Here is an 18,331-nt window from a genome sequence, read left to right as displayed (position 1 = left end):
GACTCACTTGTTCAAGCTGGCTTTTGTATGACCTACTTCAACCCCTCTCTCTCTTTATTCTGCTCTCCCCACCTATTCCACCTTCCTCAGGATCCACTGATTTCCCTCTTTCCTGTTCACTCTCTCTCTTTCTTAACATTTTTTCTTTTAAATCCCAATTGTCTATTTTTGCTCATTTTAAATATATTTTTAAACAATTTCTAAATGCTTTTTTATATTTTTACAATTTTTGTTTTTGTGAAGCGCCTCGTGATTTTTATCTTGAGAGGCGCTACAGAAATTATATTTTCTTCTTTTTCTTCTTCTACGTTGTCACAGTTTTCGTTCCACCATGGTACATTTTTCTTTTTCATGGTTCCTTTACTTTTTGGTATAGACACCTCAGCCGCTTCAACTAATAATTTCCTAAAACTTTTTTCCACCAATTCTAAATCTCCATTCGTATTCAAACTTTCACAGTCTTTGTCACATATTTCTCTAAATTTAATCCAATCTGCAGTATTAAATAACCATCTGCCTTCCCGCTTTTCCAACCTTTCTTCTTCACCTCCAAAAACTTCTGTAAAGATTAAATAATGGTCACTCCCAAAATTATTTTCTTTAACATCCCAGGTACACTTTCACGCCAATTCATTCAATACCAACGTCAAGTCTATAGGTTTTGCCTGTGTGTGTATTTAATCTCGTTCCTCTCCCATCATTTAAACAGACCAAATTACTCTCATCCATTAAATCTTCAATTATTTCCCCATTTTTATCTTCCTTAGAACCTCCCCATACTTTGTTATGCGAATTAAAGGCTCCACATAATATCAAATGATTAGGCGCATCCTGAATAATCAAGAGTTTAACAACATCTAAAACTTAGCACGGATTATAATAATTAACCACATATGTGGTTTCATTTTCCACATAAATTTCTATTCCTATATATTTGTCTTCCTGCCCAATTTTAATTATTCTATAATTAATTTTATGATTTATAACGTTTGCACAACCCCCTCCAATACCTTCTTCTCTATCTCGTCTAACTATTGTATACGAAAATAATTTAAAATCTAAGTTCTTATGCAACCAAGTTTCTTGAACACAACTGACATCCAGTTTATCTAAGTTATCTATACAACTTTTAAACTCTTGTCCATTCGCTAACAGGCTCCTCGCATTCCATTGTAGTATCCTTACCATTTATTATCCTAGTACTTCTTGCCTTGAATGAGCACACAAACTGTTCCTGATTTCCTCCCATGACAACTCCTTAATATCCAGATGATTAATCGCTGCTTTCACTATAATTTGAATTCTTTCGGTTTGTGATTTCGATTCCATAGTAGCATTTATCGCCCCCGCAATAAAGGTCACCAGCTTCTTAACATCGATCCATAGTTTTCCCTCATTCTCCACTGTTTTTGGCACCTCTTGAACTTTATTCTTTCCGGTACCTCCCCCACCCTTTTCAAAGCTTCAGCATACGAGATTTTGTTTTGAACTCTAGTTTGCTGAACCTCCATCTCTCTCCTCATCACCTGACACCCTGCATATGCTGCACTGTGATTTCCCCCACAATTACAACACCTTGGCTGCGATTTATTTGTACACACCTCAAATTTGTGCTCTTCCCCACATCTGGGATATCTTTCCTTTCCCCTACACACAGTCGCCGTGTGTCCAAATCTCTGACATTTGTAGCATCTGAGCGGTTGTGGTTGTATTCCCGTACCGTATAAGACATGCAACCCAGAAAGACTCTATGAGGAAGAATGTGTTCTTGGAACTCAATTAATACAGAGTATTTTTCCTTCTTCTGCCCATCTCTGAACTCCGTGAATCTCCTTGCATTCTTCACATTTCCTCCTTTTAGATTTGTTTTTATTTCCTCAATTGTTACATCTGCAGGAATTCCCCATATAACCCCTTTTGGTCCTTGCCCACTCATTCCCACTTTGCTCACACTAACAACCTTATGTTTTCCCACTTCTTTCATCTTACTAGCTTTATCTCTCTGATCCTCAGTTCTACAAACGATTAGCAGATTTCCATCCCTCAGCACTTTAGCCAGTTTAATGTCCACAGCTAGGTTATTCAAAATGGAAGTCAGCTTGACTGGACTTACCTTTGCCACTCCATCTCCCTCATTGAACTTCAGAATGATCTTAAACTCAGTCTTCTACCTCTCTAGAGCTCCTAAAAACATCAATCCGACTCTGTTTCCTTATTTCTTTTGTGTCAGAATCGTTTTGTCTTTTCCCTTTCCCCAAATCCTGAACAAAACTCATCTCTGGCTTCCTCACTTTCACACTCTCCCATTTCTCCCATTCCATCTTATTCACCACACAGCCGTGCCTACCCGCCCTTGACTTTACTGCTTTCTTTTTCGCCATTCCATCCGGTCAACCCCTCCTGGTGCTTACTTGGTGTTGGTCCAGGTGTTTTATAGAGAGAGTTGCAGGTGGAGCTGATGAGGAGTTAATGTGAGACAGGTGGTTTGGATGAAGTTGATGGTGAGCTGGTAGTGGTTGCTGGGGAAACGGGGCTTGGCTGGAGCAGGGGCACGACAGGTTGAAAATGTTTTGATTTGGGTCAATTAGATTGGGCGGCCATCTTGATTCAGAACTAAATTTTGAGTTGGGTTTACTCTCATCAGTAGGTCTGTCTCAGGATTAAAGAATAAACAGGAGCAGATTAAGCAGCAAATACTAACGCAGGAAGGATCTTTATTTCTCTCAAGAGCCAGTACCAGAAGGAGAGGAAAATGATAACGAAGGTAACAATAAGGGGAGGGGGAGAGTACAGGAGAGGAATAGTGAAAGGAACAGGAACAAAATAAAGGGCAAAGAGGACAAAAATGACAAGAAAAACAGAAAAAGACAAACATCTCTCTCCACCTGTAATCACCCCCTGCAGGTCAGCGTCTGCCTTGACAATCCTCCTAACGCCAAAACGAGCCATCAAACGCATATATCTTCTTCTGCCTCCCTGCTTTTCCTCTGCACACACACACACACACACACACACACACACACACACACACACACACACACACACACACACACACACACACACACACACACACACACACACACACACACAAAACCCCTTGATGTTTTTCCAATAATTGGCAGCAGAGGTTGACTTTTTTCCCTCCACCCCCTCCCTTTATTGCTGTTTATCTTTTTTTCTGCTCTTCCTCTTCCTTTAGAGATGAATAGTTGGCTCGGGATCAAAGGCGGACTCCAAGCGGCCATTCTGGCCACTGCAAAGGGGCGTTTGGTGCTGGCGCAGGGCCAGGTGCTACTCTCGGCCACGCAGGGACAAGCCGTGCAGATGGACTCTGCAGAGGCCCTGTTGCCGCCCCCGACCTCTACCACCCAGCCGAATACCAGAGGTCAGTGGCTAAAGTATCAGAGCGTGCGCTTTCTGTAAGATGATCTCGAGCAACCGATTCCCTTTTGTTTTCTTCTGTCTTTTCCTCACCCTTTTGTTCCTCTTGGTGGGTTTATTTACTTCCTGCTAGCTTATCCGCGTCTCCTCACACATGACTTTTCTTTGACGCCCTGTGTTCTGTTCTGCCGTTCTAGACCGCAGATCTGAGCGACACCGGCTGCCTGTGAAACTGAACCAGCTGAGGTAAACGTTTTGCCCTCATCATGTGTAAATGTCAAAGAAGACCTGACTCTAGATTAGTCGAACACTTCCCCGCAAACAGCTCTTGTTTGAATATGTATAAGTGGGGTGGCCAAGTCCAATGTAGCCGAGGCCAGAACAAATAAATCTTTGTGGAGGACACGAGAAGTGGGTTAGATAAAACAAATGAACAAGCCCACGTACTCCAAACATGATTGTAATACCAGGCTTGGTTTTCATCTCTGCCAGAAAACTTGTTAATTTCCTTCATTTTCAAAAGAATTAGCAAAAAATGCTCTACAGAAGATTATTATGTCATATTGGACCCTTTGTTAGAGTCAGTCATTAAAAAGCGCAAGACACAAAATAATGGGTTTGCCTTTGTGTGTTCATGAACCAAAGGACAAACATTCAGAAAGTGAAGGTTGGATGTTTGTTTTCAGTATTTGTCGAGAGGCAATCTGTTTCGAGATGGCTGCCACAACTATTCAACCTTAACCAAGATTACAACAACTAAAACTTTGGTAAATTTAAAGAGATTGAGCTATATTTGGAGTGGAAGGGCCAACAAATAGCCTAAGACATTTGCTTCAAACATTGGCATTAATTGGAATCCGTATTAAAAGTCTTTTTACAAAATATCTAATGAGTCACACGACACATTTAAACATATTAAAACCTGAAATGTGAAATCATGAAACTCCTTTTTTTAATATGTAATTACATGAAACTATCACCATAAGAAGTAAACTGGCTTACCTGTAGATCCTCCACCAGGGGGCAGTATACAAGTACAGGACTGGATATGGCAGGTTACTGATGAAGGTACTAATCCTGATACTTCTGAATGTTTTAACCCCAGAAGTGGTTTGACAATAATAATTTAAATTTACCTTCTCAGTGGCTTGGTGAGTGTCCGCCCTGGGATCGGGAGATCAGGGTTCAAATCGGGTCATACCAAAGACTTTAGCAATGAGACCCAATGTCTCCTTGCTTGAGACTCAACTTTAAAGTGACAGTGTGTATTTTCCCTGGCAATAGGGGGCAGTAGATACCTAAATCATTGCAAGCAAGCATTATTTTTGTGTTCAAGTAAGACTTTACCAACAGATGGCCAGTAGGGTCAAAAATTCTTTGGAGCACAACCTCCAGCAAAATTACAAGAACATCAGATTCCCTTTCATTACTTGCAGTGAGTTAAGAGGTAAATGTGTAAAAGAAGAATGTTAATTCATGCTGAAAGTTTTTAACCATTTGTTACAAATCAGTAAATGCATTCTGTCCTCACGGGCTTCCGTAGAAGGAAACATGGCATCCAATATGGTGTCGCCCAGAGACTTAGACCCGCTCCTATGTGTTTTAGAACAGATTTTTTTGGTTATATGTTATGAAACCGCCAATATTTTTCAACAACTGGGCGTCTTAATTTATTTACAACAACATTTCAATGAATATTTCCAGAGATTAATGGTAAAAACAACACTTTAGCACTTTAAGGGGTTGGATTGAGGGATTAAACCATCAAATAGTTCCCGAGCGCAGCCACAGCTGCAGCTCACTGCTCCCAACAGGGATGGGTCAAATGCGGAGATGTAATTACATCAGTGTGTGATGACAAATGGGACTTTAGCTTTAAAAGGGGCAGTGAAACTTGGTATTTATTAGCCCTTTACTTGCAACTGATCAATTTTTGGGATCAAATCCATTCCAGTCATCCTCAACACATCCTCTAAGTAGAAGCTGATTGTGCACAATATTGATAAATTATAAAGGACGATAAATGACCCACACTTGTGTCGTACCTTTCAGAGTCAAAGGACTCCAAAGCACCACAGTGTATCATTCATGAATTTCTTAAGCAATTGTTAAAATAGTTCCAAAGCTGTGTTTAAAACAGTTCTTAATCATTAAAAGGAAAAATAAAATCCTTAAAAATGGATTTTAATAATTTATTTGTTTATTAGTTAGTTTATGCATATATTTATGTATATTTAGTTTATTTTTAACTTCTTAGTTCTTCTCTTCTTTGTAAGGCTTTGTTCTAAAGCTTTTGTATTTCTTCATTTCAGTGACTATCCTTCCAAGTTATCTATTTATTCATTTATTTACTTTTAATGTTTCAGGATTATGCTACAAATAATCACATTTATTGTCACCTTAAAAGAGCAGTGGATTACAGGAAAGGGTCAGGGATTTAGAATAGAATAGAATAGAATAGAATAGAATGACACTTTTTCGCTAGAACTTCAGAAACAATAAAACCCAGTTTATCAGCGTGGTGTCATCTGTGAAATATTGTACAAATCTAAAAATATAGCTGACACATTCAGATAAAATACATTAAAATTATATCTAAAATAAGAAGAAATTACAACAACTGTATGAAAATGAACAGTCCACCCGCTGGGGTCAGGGGTCTCTGCTACCTTGAAAGATTTATTTTATTTTATTTTATGTTTTAAGCTGCTCTATGAGTTTTGTTTTTTCTGTGACTTTATTTCCTTCTCTGTATTTTTTCCCTTTCTGTACGTTTGCTTATATTTTTCCACCCTTAGCTCAACAAGACCTCATGTGACTTATATAAACGTGATCAAATAACTGCATCACTATAATTAGTGTGACTTTCTGTAGGCGATAATGTCCTAAACCTACATTCTAGTGGGTGAGCCGGAGGCAGAGGCAGTATTTTTCCTTTCTCTGCTCACTGTCATGCATGGATTCCTGGCTTCAGACATATGTTTAGGATTAGATGTACTCTTCCGTGAGACGAGAACACAGTCAACACATTTAGGCTGTTTCCCTGCTGTTTGTAAATGAATTAGGCTCTACTCACACCCTCTCCGCTGGGGCTCATCAAAACATTCACAGATTTAACCCAATTCATTAAAATTGAACTGATAATGATTTATGTTTAGTTAATTTTAAAAGGCTGATTTTAAAACTAGATGTTAAAAAACACTGAATCTCAGTCAAAATCAAAACAGAAAAATTATCGTATTACCTTTTAACCCTTTTCTTTGTTTCTGTCATTTCCTCTTCCTTTTTTCACATGCATGGTATCACGTGCATGACAAACATCAGCAGCCTGGGACGTAATTTTGGGGGGGGGGACGGGTGGGACATGTCCCCCCCACTTTTTCAAAAGGCAGTTTTGGTCCCCTGCACTTTTTTCCGTCCAAAAACAATGTTACGCTCCATTAAATGGATTTGGTTGAGCACTAGGACCGAAACGGAAACCGGTTTCCTATTAGACCCGGCCCAAAAGCTAATCTATTGGCTCTGCTGATACTTGCTAACGTATTATTGGCTGTTGCTGCTGTCACTCAAGTTGTAAACAGTCAGAACGTGCTCACGTTGTTTTGCTAGTTTGGAGCCGCTAGGGAACACCGGTACTGAGTCACATCGTCAACTAGACGCTGTGTAATATCAGCTCAGCTCAGCTTCCATTACATAACATTTGAATAAGTGTTCATTTGTGGGTTTTTGGTAGTTAGGCACAGCCAGGAGGCAGCATGTCAAGAAAACGAAAAGTGATAAGAGACTTCTTTCAAAGTCAAAACGTAAGTTGGAACATGTGACACCCCTGCATTAAGCTCAGACTCACCTCCTCCTTCACAAACATACTCAAAACTAACTTTTACAAACTCATCTCCTCCACATAACTGACTCCTCAGACACAATTTATTCGTATTATTATAATTATTGTTTTATTATTATTACTATTATCATCATAATTATTATTACTAGTAGTAGTAGAAGTGTAACTTCAAAACTTTTATCATTTAACTTTATTGTAAACTTATCTATTGCAATGTATATGTTCACATTAAAAAGCTCTGAAAAATGAACAGTATCATCATCGTCAACAGATTTTTTTAAGCTTAATGTCAAAGATGTACTCTTTTCATTAGATTTATCTTATTTTTTCCATTTATTTTTTGTGTGTTGAAATGCAACAACTGTTTAAACACTTTTAAGGGAAAAACATATTTAATATGTTTTTATACACTCAAATGTTAGGGTGATGATCATGTGTAAAACATTAGTTCAGCATGTCCTCTAACACAGCAAATGAACAAACGGCCAGATCTCAGGAGGACCGTTTATGTATAAATAATTTTTATACTTTTGACTAGGCCTGGGAAAGTAACAAATTTTGCTGGACGATATTTTGTCCAACAAATTGTTGATGATAAACGATATCATTGTCAACATTATCTAGACCAAAATAACCGCTAATATAATGTTAATATATCATAATAATGCAAGTACACCCTTTAAAATGCAACAAATAAACCTTCATTTAACATTGAAATGTCCAGAACCAGAACTTCTAAATGAATAAAAATAACAAACAAAAATTCAATAAAAAAGGAATCTCACTCCCTGTTAGAAAATGTTGCACCAAAAACAATAAAAAAAGACCCAAAACAATAAATACAATGGCCTATCCATTGTCAACAGCCAAAACTGCACTTCAATAATGATAATAAATAAAAATAATAATAGAGTTGTACATTTTTTAACTTTTATATATATATATATATATATATATTGAGGATGGAAAAATTATTGAGATGGGCACGTGACGTGTCAAGGGGTCTTTACATAACACCCCCCACCCCAAATCCGCACAAGCCTGCTGTGTCCCCCCCACTTCTGAAATCAAAATTTCGTCCCTGTCAGCAGCACAAATAGGAACACACACTGTGTTAAAACTACATCTTTCTGTAGGAATGTAAACATTTAATAGTTATTTATTGCTCATTTGGATGAAAAAAATCACAGTTAACACAGATTGTGTATCTTTTTTATCACTTGATCTATTGGTAATAATTCTTTATAAAGGAACAAAGCCCTCCTTTCATTTTCAGCTAGCTTGGAGCTACTAAGAATTTGCTGATCTTTGTGTCCTCCTCCATCCCATAATGCAACACAAATATTTGGCTCATACTAGCAGCGCACACGTGGCTGTTGTGTCAGGTTGAGCAAACCAAGACCACCTCCTCCTACGGGTCTACTTTATTCTTGCACTGGCCCCTGAAATGTCTTGAAACGGCCCTGGGTGTGGGACTGAGTTTTGAAGGTGATCTGGAAGGTGATTTCTTCTCAATCCTACAGAAAAAAAATGGTGCTTAGCTTCCTATTTTTTCACGTCATGAGTTACTTTTTAACTAAACAGTTCAAAGGGATCTACCAAATGCAAAAAGAGGCGTGTGCGCTGCACGGCCGCACCAGTGAGGTGAAGTCACTGGAGCACAAGACATGTGATGCGCTCCGCTCTGCAGCAGCGAAGCGCATTAGGCACAAATAAAAGACAGAAAGCGCCAGAGGATATGAGCTGGTGTAAACTATCGTGTGTTAACTATGTATTGTTAGGGTGGCGACACTTTGAGAATGTTACTGTGGCCATGCGCAGGATCTTTTTTTTTGCGCTCCCCTGGGTGTGTAAGTTGAGGGTTTCTAGGGGAGCCCGCCACCCTTTCAGGTGGGCCAGGCTCCCCTTTGCTCCCCCGTAATTTCAACCCCGGCTATATGATTCATGATTTTCTTCTTTTTTACTCAGCTGTTGGATTGAGATGATGTTTTTTCAGTCACTGCTCCCAAATTCTGACACAAGTTGGCTTTAATTACCAGATGGGCATCTCCACTTCCATTTGTACCCAACAGCCTTCATTATCATCATCTTTTTACTCCGGTGCTTTCAAAGCAGCTTTAAATGTTCTTCATGTTTTGTTTTTCGATCTTTTAAATGTTTCCACAATTTTGTCTTCAACAAGTCGCAGCCCAGTGGAATTCAGGCTTTAAGGCAGGCAAATATATAGTATGGCCAGGAACCACTGAAACTGCTCACTCAAAGGAGCAGAATCTACGGCTGGCTTTCAAACTTTCAATTGGAGATTGGAGATAAAGGTATAGAACACGGGGAAAAAAAACATTTTAGCTGATTATAATCTGTCCCACTGAGTTTTTCATGCAGGCTGAACATGAAAAGAGTCTCCTACATGTATCTCCTGCATTAGCTTCTGATAGAAAATAGGGAGCCTAAGCCACGCCCATCTACTTCTGCACCAGAACGAAAAAATGAATGCATGTCAATGGGACTAAAAATGCTAGTTTCTAATTCTGCTTGCTTTGTGCCATGGATTTCACATATGATGTCCATGAATTTTAAAAAAGCACTTTGATACCAAGACCGTGCTAATTTTCAAACAGGGGAAACGCTGTTTTAGGTTTTGTGTAAAAATAAGTCCAGGACTATAAATGCGCTTCACGAAAGTGATGTCATCAAACCAGACACAGAGAAAACTGAAGGAAAATGGCTGTAAGTTCAACAAACTTCAAATCCTTCCCACGAGAGAAAAGCAACACCATAAATCTGACCATGTGGTAAGTAGCAGCTACGTTAGGGGAGAGGAGATTATGTGTTTACATCACATATGCAACATGTCGATTTCTGGTGTGTAGTTATGCTAATTATGAACTTTTACAAGCTGATAAATCTCAAAGTACGTGACAGGCGTGGTCGAAACACCCATCATTACTTTTCATTTAAACTGCAGAACAACGGAAGTGCTATCCAGGGCGTGAGGCAAAGCGATTAGAAAATATTTAGCCCCATTGACTTGCATTCATTTTTTCATTCTTCCAGGGACCCGTGGTCCGAAAGTAATGGGAGTAGAGTTAGGCTCCTTACAGACGGTGAAACTCTAGGATTTAAAAATTCTGACCGATCTACATCACACTGTCATTGAACGTTCATAGACGCTTAACTTGCGGCAGAGAAGGCTGTTGTTGGTTTAGTGTCCAGAAATGTCCCGGCTAGCAAAAGCTAACTGTTAACATTAGCATTCTCACCACATGGCAGAAGCTCCTCCAGGTTTGTGTTATTTGTGGAGATAAAACATCAGTGTTGCAGACCAAACAGAGTCAGTGGTAGAGTTACACTGTTTTCATCCAATCTGAGGCAAGATGTCCAAATGTCACAAAATAAGACTTTAAATCCTGCTGTGTTTAGCTCTTCTTTGATATGACAGAGTTGTCCCTGCTGATCCAGGCGTTTCTTGGATTTTTTTTTACCCTGATTACGGTCCGCAAGGCAATAATTTCAACCAGAGACCACTGCAAATGTATTGATTAAATGGGTTTCACACACCTTTAAAGGCCAAGATCACTGGGAAACCACTTTTTACTTCTTTTTGAAAAACGATTGGTCACTCTGAGTTTCACATGCAGGCCCTATGTGTGTAGTCTTCTACACCTATTTCCTGCATTAGCCAGTGATAGACGAAGAAACTCATAGATTAGAAAAGCCAGTTAATTTCACGTCACGTTGAGTAGTTGATTTGGCAGGAGAGAGTAGAGCACATCTCGGCTAGTAGAAGCTAACCGTTAGCATTAGAAACCCCACAACATGGCAAAACTCCATCGGGCTTGTGTTATTTAAAGAGATAAAATGGAATCAGTGACAGAGTCGCTTTGCTATTAACCAGTCAGAGTTGAGATGTCAGAATATCAGGAAATAAAACTCCACTTCCTGCCGTGTTCAGCTCAACTCTGCTCTGGGTCTCTTGTTTGTTCAGTGCGGAAATTATTAGTGTTTGAGTTGTTTTGGAGGACAAAACTCTCCCTCTCCAACTTGAATCCAAGTTGCTGGAGGTGAAATGATAACAGCTCCTAATTGCATCACATAAAAGCAAAGAAATAAGACACGGTTCACCCTATAGTTTATTTAATGTCAACCCCAGCGGTAGGCAGGTTAATAAACCCAAGTATATGAAACAACATGACAGCTATATGTGACCACCATGAATGAACTACAGCAGTTAGCTCCAGCTTAGATAATCGCCCACTAAACGCAGAGAGCTGACTAATTAAAAGAGCAGAGAAAATGATAATGAAGTTACCTAAATAGGGTCAACCGTTGGGTTGTTTAGCTTCAGAGGTAACCAGCGTCTTCGCTGTAGGAAAATTATGAGCAAAGCAGCCTGCTGTTGTTTTTCTGTAATAATGGGCATTATTTTCACTTTTATGTGTTCCTCCTACAGAGAAAATAGGCCTGATCTCTCCCTTTGTGGTTGCTCCAACTGTTCACTTCCACCGCCCACACAACACATTTTCCCAGGCAACAATGTTCTTCCAAAGTTTACACACAATAAATAACGCTATGCCCAAAGCAGTTAGCAGTGGCCCCGCTCTCCGTTTCCTGGCTGCAGTTGAAATGAAATGGTAATTTTGACTTGAGGAGGATTTCAAAGGGATGGCCTCCACTTTTCATCTTGATGCATACCACGAGCTCGCCGACACATTCGCGCTGGGATTTGAGGAAGGAAAAAAAAAAGACGAGAGAAAAAAAGGCTGAATTTTAAGTTGTTCTATGAAGATTCTTCTATTTTTTCTGCCATCTCCCCACAGATAGAAAGATGTAACGAAGCTGAGATCTCTCCCCCAGATGGACAGCATTTATATAAACAACCACCCCCGGTTCAGGGAACGTTTTGATTGATGTGTCATTGTCCAAAGATTGTTTCCAGGCATTTGAATAGATAATTCTGTATTTGATGTAGACGTTTTCCTTCAAAGGGTCAAGGGTCAGATGAGGGGGTAGAGCAGAGGTGTCCTATATCTCCCATACTATTTTTGCATCCAAGGCTTGAAGCAGGCGCTCTTTTTTCCACTGGGGAGACTGACTGACACTTGAATCATTCTACTCAAGATTATAGCGCACTTTCCAAACCTCCATCTGAGACCTGCCTGAAAACTCTGTTATGCAAATGTCTTTGTTTCCAGCAAAAGACCGTATAGATGTGTCTTGTGCCTGTTTGTTTTCCAGGCCTGCCAACGGTCTGATAGCAAGATTGGAGACAGACCAAAGACGCACCCGGAGGACTGGTCCAGAACTCCATTATCTCAGCTGCAAGGAATAAGAAATGCAATTTAAAACACCCAAAACAAGGTGTGTCACACCTCAGCAATGCTGGCTTCTAAATATCATCATGCACTACACAAATTTCTCCTCGTCAAAGTCTTATCACGCTCACCCAGTTGGCACGGAATCATCAAGGGCCTTCTTTCCTGGTGTTGGCCAATCACAATCCATTGTCAGTTCGTCATTAGGGGACGAGCCCAAGCGATAAAAGATGTGTGACGGGGGAAAAAAAGCAAATAGAACCCTCAGTGATGTCTTTATTATCTCCCAGCGATGCGGCCTGTGTAAAAAGGCCAGGGTTAATTACTGTTGATTAGACGTCAACGCGCGGTGAAGAGGGAGCATTCAGACCTCACAGAGGAGACCACAGAGACAGAAGAGGGGAGGACGAGGTCGCTCACAGACACGGATGTGAAATGAGTGTCAAGTGGTCCTCCTTAGTGAGTTCAACAGGGTGGGAGGCAGGCGAGGAATGACAAAGCATCATGAAAGTGTATTCAATATGTGCGTGCGTGCGTGTGTGTATGTGTGTGTGTGTGTGTGTGTGTGTGTGTGTGTGTGTGTGCGTGCGTGCGTGCGTGTGTGTGTGTGTGTGTGTGTGTGTGTGCGTGCGTGCGTGCGTGCGTGTGTGCGTGTGTGCGTGTGTGTGTGTGTGTGTGTGTGTGTGCGTGTGTGTGTGTGTGTGCGTGTGTGCGTGTGTGTGTGTGTGTGTGTGTGTGTGCGTGCGTGCGTGCGTGCGTGCGTGCGTGCGTGCGTGTGTGTGTGTGTGTGTGTGTGTGTGTGCGTGCGTGCGTGTGTGCGTGTGTGCGTGTGTGCGTGTGTGTGTGTGTGTGTGTGTGTGTGCGTGTGTGTGTGTGTGTGCGTGTGTGCGTGTGTGTGTGTGTGTGTGTGTGTGTGCGTGCGTGCGTGCGTGCGTGCGTGCGTGTGTGCGTGTGTGTGTGTGTGTGTGTGTGTGTGTCCGTTTTCACCCATAAAGTGAAGACATTTTGACCATGTGGACATATTTGTCCTTGTCCTCAGATGGACAAACTCTGCTTGGTGGTTTTAGAAGTATGATGTTAATTAATTTTTAGCTAGGGTTATTATTAGGAGTGGTTAGGGTTAGGGTTAAACACCTTTTCATGTCAGCCTAAATCAGTTTCTCATTTACTTTGCAAAGCATCGATCCAGCTTTTTCCAGTTTTCTAAATGAAAAGGATGAATTGCCTGTACAGCATGATGGGAGAGGTCCTTCTCAGTTGGAGGAGTTTAGGCATGTTGAGGTCTTAACAGAAGCTGGGATTAGAATCAGCTCCTCTATGAGCCAGTGTTGTGTTAGTATCTGAACTGATCCGCTTTGATTAGAACCTACGCTGTCTTGTATACAGTAGCCATTTCTTTAAGTATTGCCACTTTATATGAATATTTTATCATGAATATATTTTTACTTTCTATTTTTTCTTATCTCTTATTTTATCTTCCATTTTTGCACCAAGTACCGCAGCAAATTCCTAATGTTGTGGCAATGATTCTGATTCTAATTCTCAGACCATAGCCTTCCGTAGGAAAAGGGTAGAATGCCTTCTCCAGGTCAGTGATGAGGCCCTGCCCCAATAGAGCTCCGGACCCCACGTGACTCTCAGTTAGTAGATGCCATATTGGCAGGAAAAAAAGGTAAACAAACACGGATCGTAAACATGAACATGAACGGGATCGGCTTGGATTTTACTTCGTCTGAGTTTACTTCACACTTTAAAACCGAAGAAATCGTTTTATATAGTCAGAAATTAAATAGACTAAACATCTCCGACCCTTACCGTGCCCCTGGGATACTTTTTAAAAATGCCAGAAGCTGTCGGTGCGGACCTGGCCGGGGAACGCCTTGGGATTTCCCCGGAGGAGCTGGCCCAAGTGGCTGGGGAGAGGGAAGTCTGGGCCTCTTGACTTAGGCTACTGCCCCCGTAACCCGACTCCGGATAAGCGGATGAAAATGGATGGATGGATGGACAAATAACAGATTTACACGTAAGTAGTTTAAATAGAGTGCTGTGCTGTTTGAATGTATAAACTGAACGCCAAGAGAAATCACTAGTTTGATTTTTTTCCGTGAATAAAATAAATATGTCAGGCAGGAGTGTCTCAGGACAGATAATAGCAATCCAAAGTGCTTTTTATGTGTGATTTGACAATTGATCAACCATTGCTTAAAAATTAAATACAGCTTAGCCGGTTAATTGCTGTGATCATAAAACACGTAAACGGCAGCACGCAGAACTCACGAGGCAACGTTTTACGTGATGTTTACTTGTTGCTATGAGTAATAAGACAGAAAAAGCCACGCCAAAATAAGTTTAGGAAGCCCAATAATAATCGTAAATACCATATACAGTTGAGGAAACGTTGGTTTAAGTACCTGATATGAAGCGGTCGCTGCATAAGCAAAAACCTTTACTCTCGGGATCCCACAGTTTCATTTTATCCGGTCACTAGCGCGTTTTATTACAATGATCCAACGTTTGTGGCGCTCCGGATCTTGGGGAATCCTGTAGATGCCTCATTCCTTATGTCGTCCGCGTCTGTTCTGCATCCTGGGGCACAACAGGAATCTACCACATTTCCCGTTTGATTGAGTTTTCTGACAATAACAAATAGTCCAGCTGCGGGCTTCTGCATGCCAATATGGCGCCGTTTCGATTTGAACTGTTGCATGCCGGGAGAAGTGACGTCAACTCCCAGAGCTCTATAGGAGGAGTTTGAATATTTCAGGATCTTGTTGACAAGTGAGGGAAAGATGAAGCACGAGATCGATAGGTGGGTCGGTGCTTCATCTGCAGTGATGTGGGCGTTGTAACGATCTGTCGTGGTGAGGAGAGAGCTAAGCTGAAAGGTAGATCACTTCATATACCAGTCGTTCGACGTTCCAAACCTCATCTGTGGTCACGAGCTTTGAGATTGTGGATACAAGTGGCCAAAATGAGTTTCGTCTGAAGGGTGTCTGGGCGCTGCCTTAGAGATGGGGTGAGAAGCTCGGTCATCCGAGAGGAGCTCGAAGTAGATCTGCTCCTCCTCCACATCAACAGGAGCCATTTGAGGTGGCTCGGGCATCTGGTTAGGATGCCTCCTGGACACCTCCCTGGTGAGGCACGTCCAACCAGGAGGAGCCTTAAAGGAAGATCCAGGGCACGATGGAGGGACTATGTCTCTTGGCTGGCTAGGGAACACCTTAGGATTCTCCTGGAGGAGCTGGCCCAAGTGGCTGTGGAGAGGGCAGTCTGGGTCTCCCTTCTTAGGCTGCTGCCCAACTCCGGATAAGCAGACAAAAATTGATGGATGGATGGGGTCTTATTGATGAAGTGAGGGAATGAGGGAACTGGACAGCTACCAGTGCTTTGGAGAAGCATCTATGGTATTGAATGGGAGCTACACTGTGAGATGAAGATTTTTATTTACTGGCTGATCTCCAACCTCACCGAAAGAATAGAAGGTGACAGTGATGAGTTTAATTTGCAGGGTAAATATAAAGATAAGTTGAGAAGTTTGGACATCAAGAAAGGACAGAGTCTGACAGGAACCTGCTGAGATGACCCTAGTGTGTGGGTATGGCGCTGCCTTGTATGCTTCTTAGGCATTCGGGCACGTCTTTCAGGTAGGACATCCAGGAGCTGACCCAGAACGCGCTGCAGGGATCATATCTGCAGGCTGGCTCGTAAAGATCTTGTAACACCACTGAGACGCAGGCGGAAGTAGCTGGGAAAAGAACATTCTTGGCATCTTTTGCCAAGGATACTGCCTCCATGAGTCAGACCCAGAAAAGAGCAATGAGATGTGAACAGATAAGATGGTACATCTCTGATGTGGGTTTGATGTGTTGCTTGATGTATAGCTCTTTAAATGGCTTTATCTCAAACAAATAAGTGCTTCTTTAAGTCACACTTGGCAGTTTTGCTAGCTTTTAGCACCCCCTAGTGTCCATTTAGTAAAACCAAAAGCAAACTTAGCTCCTCGCTGTGTGTTCATCTTCTTAACACCTTAATCTAAGTGCTGAAATGTCTCCTCAGCCTTCTTTAGTGTCTAATGGAGTGATCCGTAACTAAATCAAACAAATCAGCAGTTCAGGATCTAAAACGTAGGAAACGTGCTGGAAGCAGCCTGCAGCGCCAGGTATGTCACGTCAATTTTTTTCCAATTCCAACAGACCAGACAGGCACTCTGCATTTACAAGTATGGTATTCTGACCCACAGAGGATAGTGGGGTCTGAGAAACATTTCATTAACCTATAGAGTCGTTTTAGCACATACTGGCTCATGAAAAGGATTTGAAAATATGCAACTGTTTCTTAGTATGGCACTGTCACCACGGACAATTTTTTCACCTCGCTGGTTCTTGGAGAGGAGCTGCTAAAAAAAAAATCTGTCTTGTGGGAACAGTTAGGCGCAACAAGCCAGAGTTGCCCCCACAGCTGCTCCAGATGAAAAGCAGAGCGGTTCTGTCCTCCCTGTTCGGCTTCACCTCCACCGCCACCGCGGTGAGCTACATTCCAAAGCGCCGGCGGAACGTTCTGCTCCTCAGCACCAAACACCATCAGGTTCAGATCCAGGAGGGACCGCAGCAGAAGCCGACCGTAATCATCGATTACAACCGCTGCAAAGGGGCAGTTGACAACTTGGACAAGGTAATTCATTTATTTTATTTTGTTTTATTATAATTCACCAACCTAATTGCATATGTAATTTATTTATTCATTTATTTTTATTCCAGCTCGTTGCAACATACAGCTGCCGCCGCAAGACCAGACGTTGGCCCATGTCGCTCTTCTGCAACATGTTAGATGTGAGCGCCTACAATGCCCTGGTCCTGTGGCTGTCTGTGGAACCGGCCTGGAACCAACAGAAGAGGAGCATCCGTCGAAGGCTGTTCTTGCAGGAGCTAGGGACCTCCATGGTGAGACCAGCCCAGGCGAGGCGCACTCGCTTGCCGCGGTCCAGCAGCGCTGCAGCTCTGTTGGAGGTGCAGCAGCAAGTGGAGCCAGGTCCAGCCCAGGAGCAGACAAAGAAAAGATGCCACCTTTGCAGAGGGAAGAGGAGCGTGCATGCACGCTTTTGCCATGCATGTGGACAGGCTGTGTGCAAGGAGCACTCAACAGTTGTGTGCTCAACCTGCAGCTGTTAGCTCACTCCCCTCTGTGTTTCTCTCTCTCTCTTTCTCTCTCTCTCTCTCTCTCTCTCTTTCACACACACACACACACACACACACACACACACACACACACACACACACACACTTTTTCTTTGTTCGTGTGCTTTAATAAAGTGTTCAACTGGTCATCTTTGTAAGTGCATTTTTTGTGCTCTAATGACTTTAACGTGAGTATTTTAGAAAATGTGACATTACACAAAAACTACAAAGTGAGCAAAAAATATTTTTATGCCTATTTGTGACACTCCAAGGCTGTGACAACTTACCAACAAAAAAGGTAATCTGGACATAACACACAAAAAATGATTTGATTTTTTTCATTTTTTGTACAGTTTTCAAACTTTGGGTTTTGCTAATAAACCTGGCAATAAAGGGGTTAAATCTGAGAAACACACACATATTTTATTATATTTTGTTAGGGCTGAAGCCAAGGATGAAATTCATGTAAAAAAATTGGGACTTATGAAATATTATATAATATTTCTATGGGAAGCTTTCTAAGTGCATTTTTTTGTGCTCTAATGACTTTAACGTGAGTATTTTAGAAAATGTGACATTACACAAAAACTACAAAGTGAGCAAAAAATATTTTTATGCCTATT

At 41.5% G+C, this 18,331-nt stretch overlaps 1 protein-coding gene across 1 annotated transcript in view; it reads left to right on the top strand.

Moving 5' to 3' along the window:
* Positions 1 to 18,331, top strand: part of LOC139069582 (mucin-7-like) — a 111,418-nt gene that overhangs the window by 52,071 nt on the left and 41,016 nt on the right. Inside the window, exons 3-5 of the mRNA XM_070550058.1 lie at positions 3,200 to 3,385; positions 3,579 to 3,627; positions 12,458 to 12,580. Of these exons, the coding sequence (XP_070406159.1) occupies positions 3,202 to 3,385; positions 3,579 to 3,627; positions 12,458 to 12,551 (327 nt within the window). The 5' untranslated portion in view covers positions 3,200 to 3,201 and the 3' untranslated portion in view covers positions 12,552 to 12,580. The remainder of the gene's footprint in view (positions 1 to 3,199; positions 3,386 to 3,578; positions 3,628 to 12,457; positions 12,581 to 18,331) is intronic.

Source organism: Nothobranchius furzeri, chromosome 4, assembly GCF_043380555.1.
Source record: "Nothobranchius furzeri strain GRZ-AD chromosome 4, NfurGRZ-RIMD1, whole genome shotgun sequence".
NCBI classification, from domain to species: Eukaryota; Metazoa; Chordata; class Actinopteri; order Cyprinodontiformes; family Nothobranchiidae; genus Nothobranchius; species Nothobranchius furzeri.
This window is presented reverse-complemented; position numbering and strand designations above follow the sequence as displayed.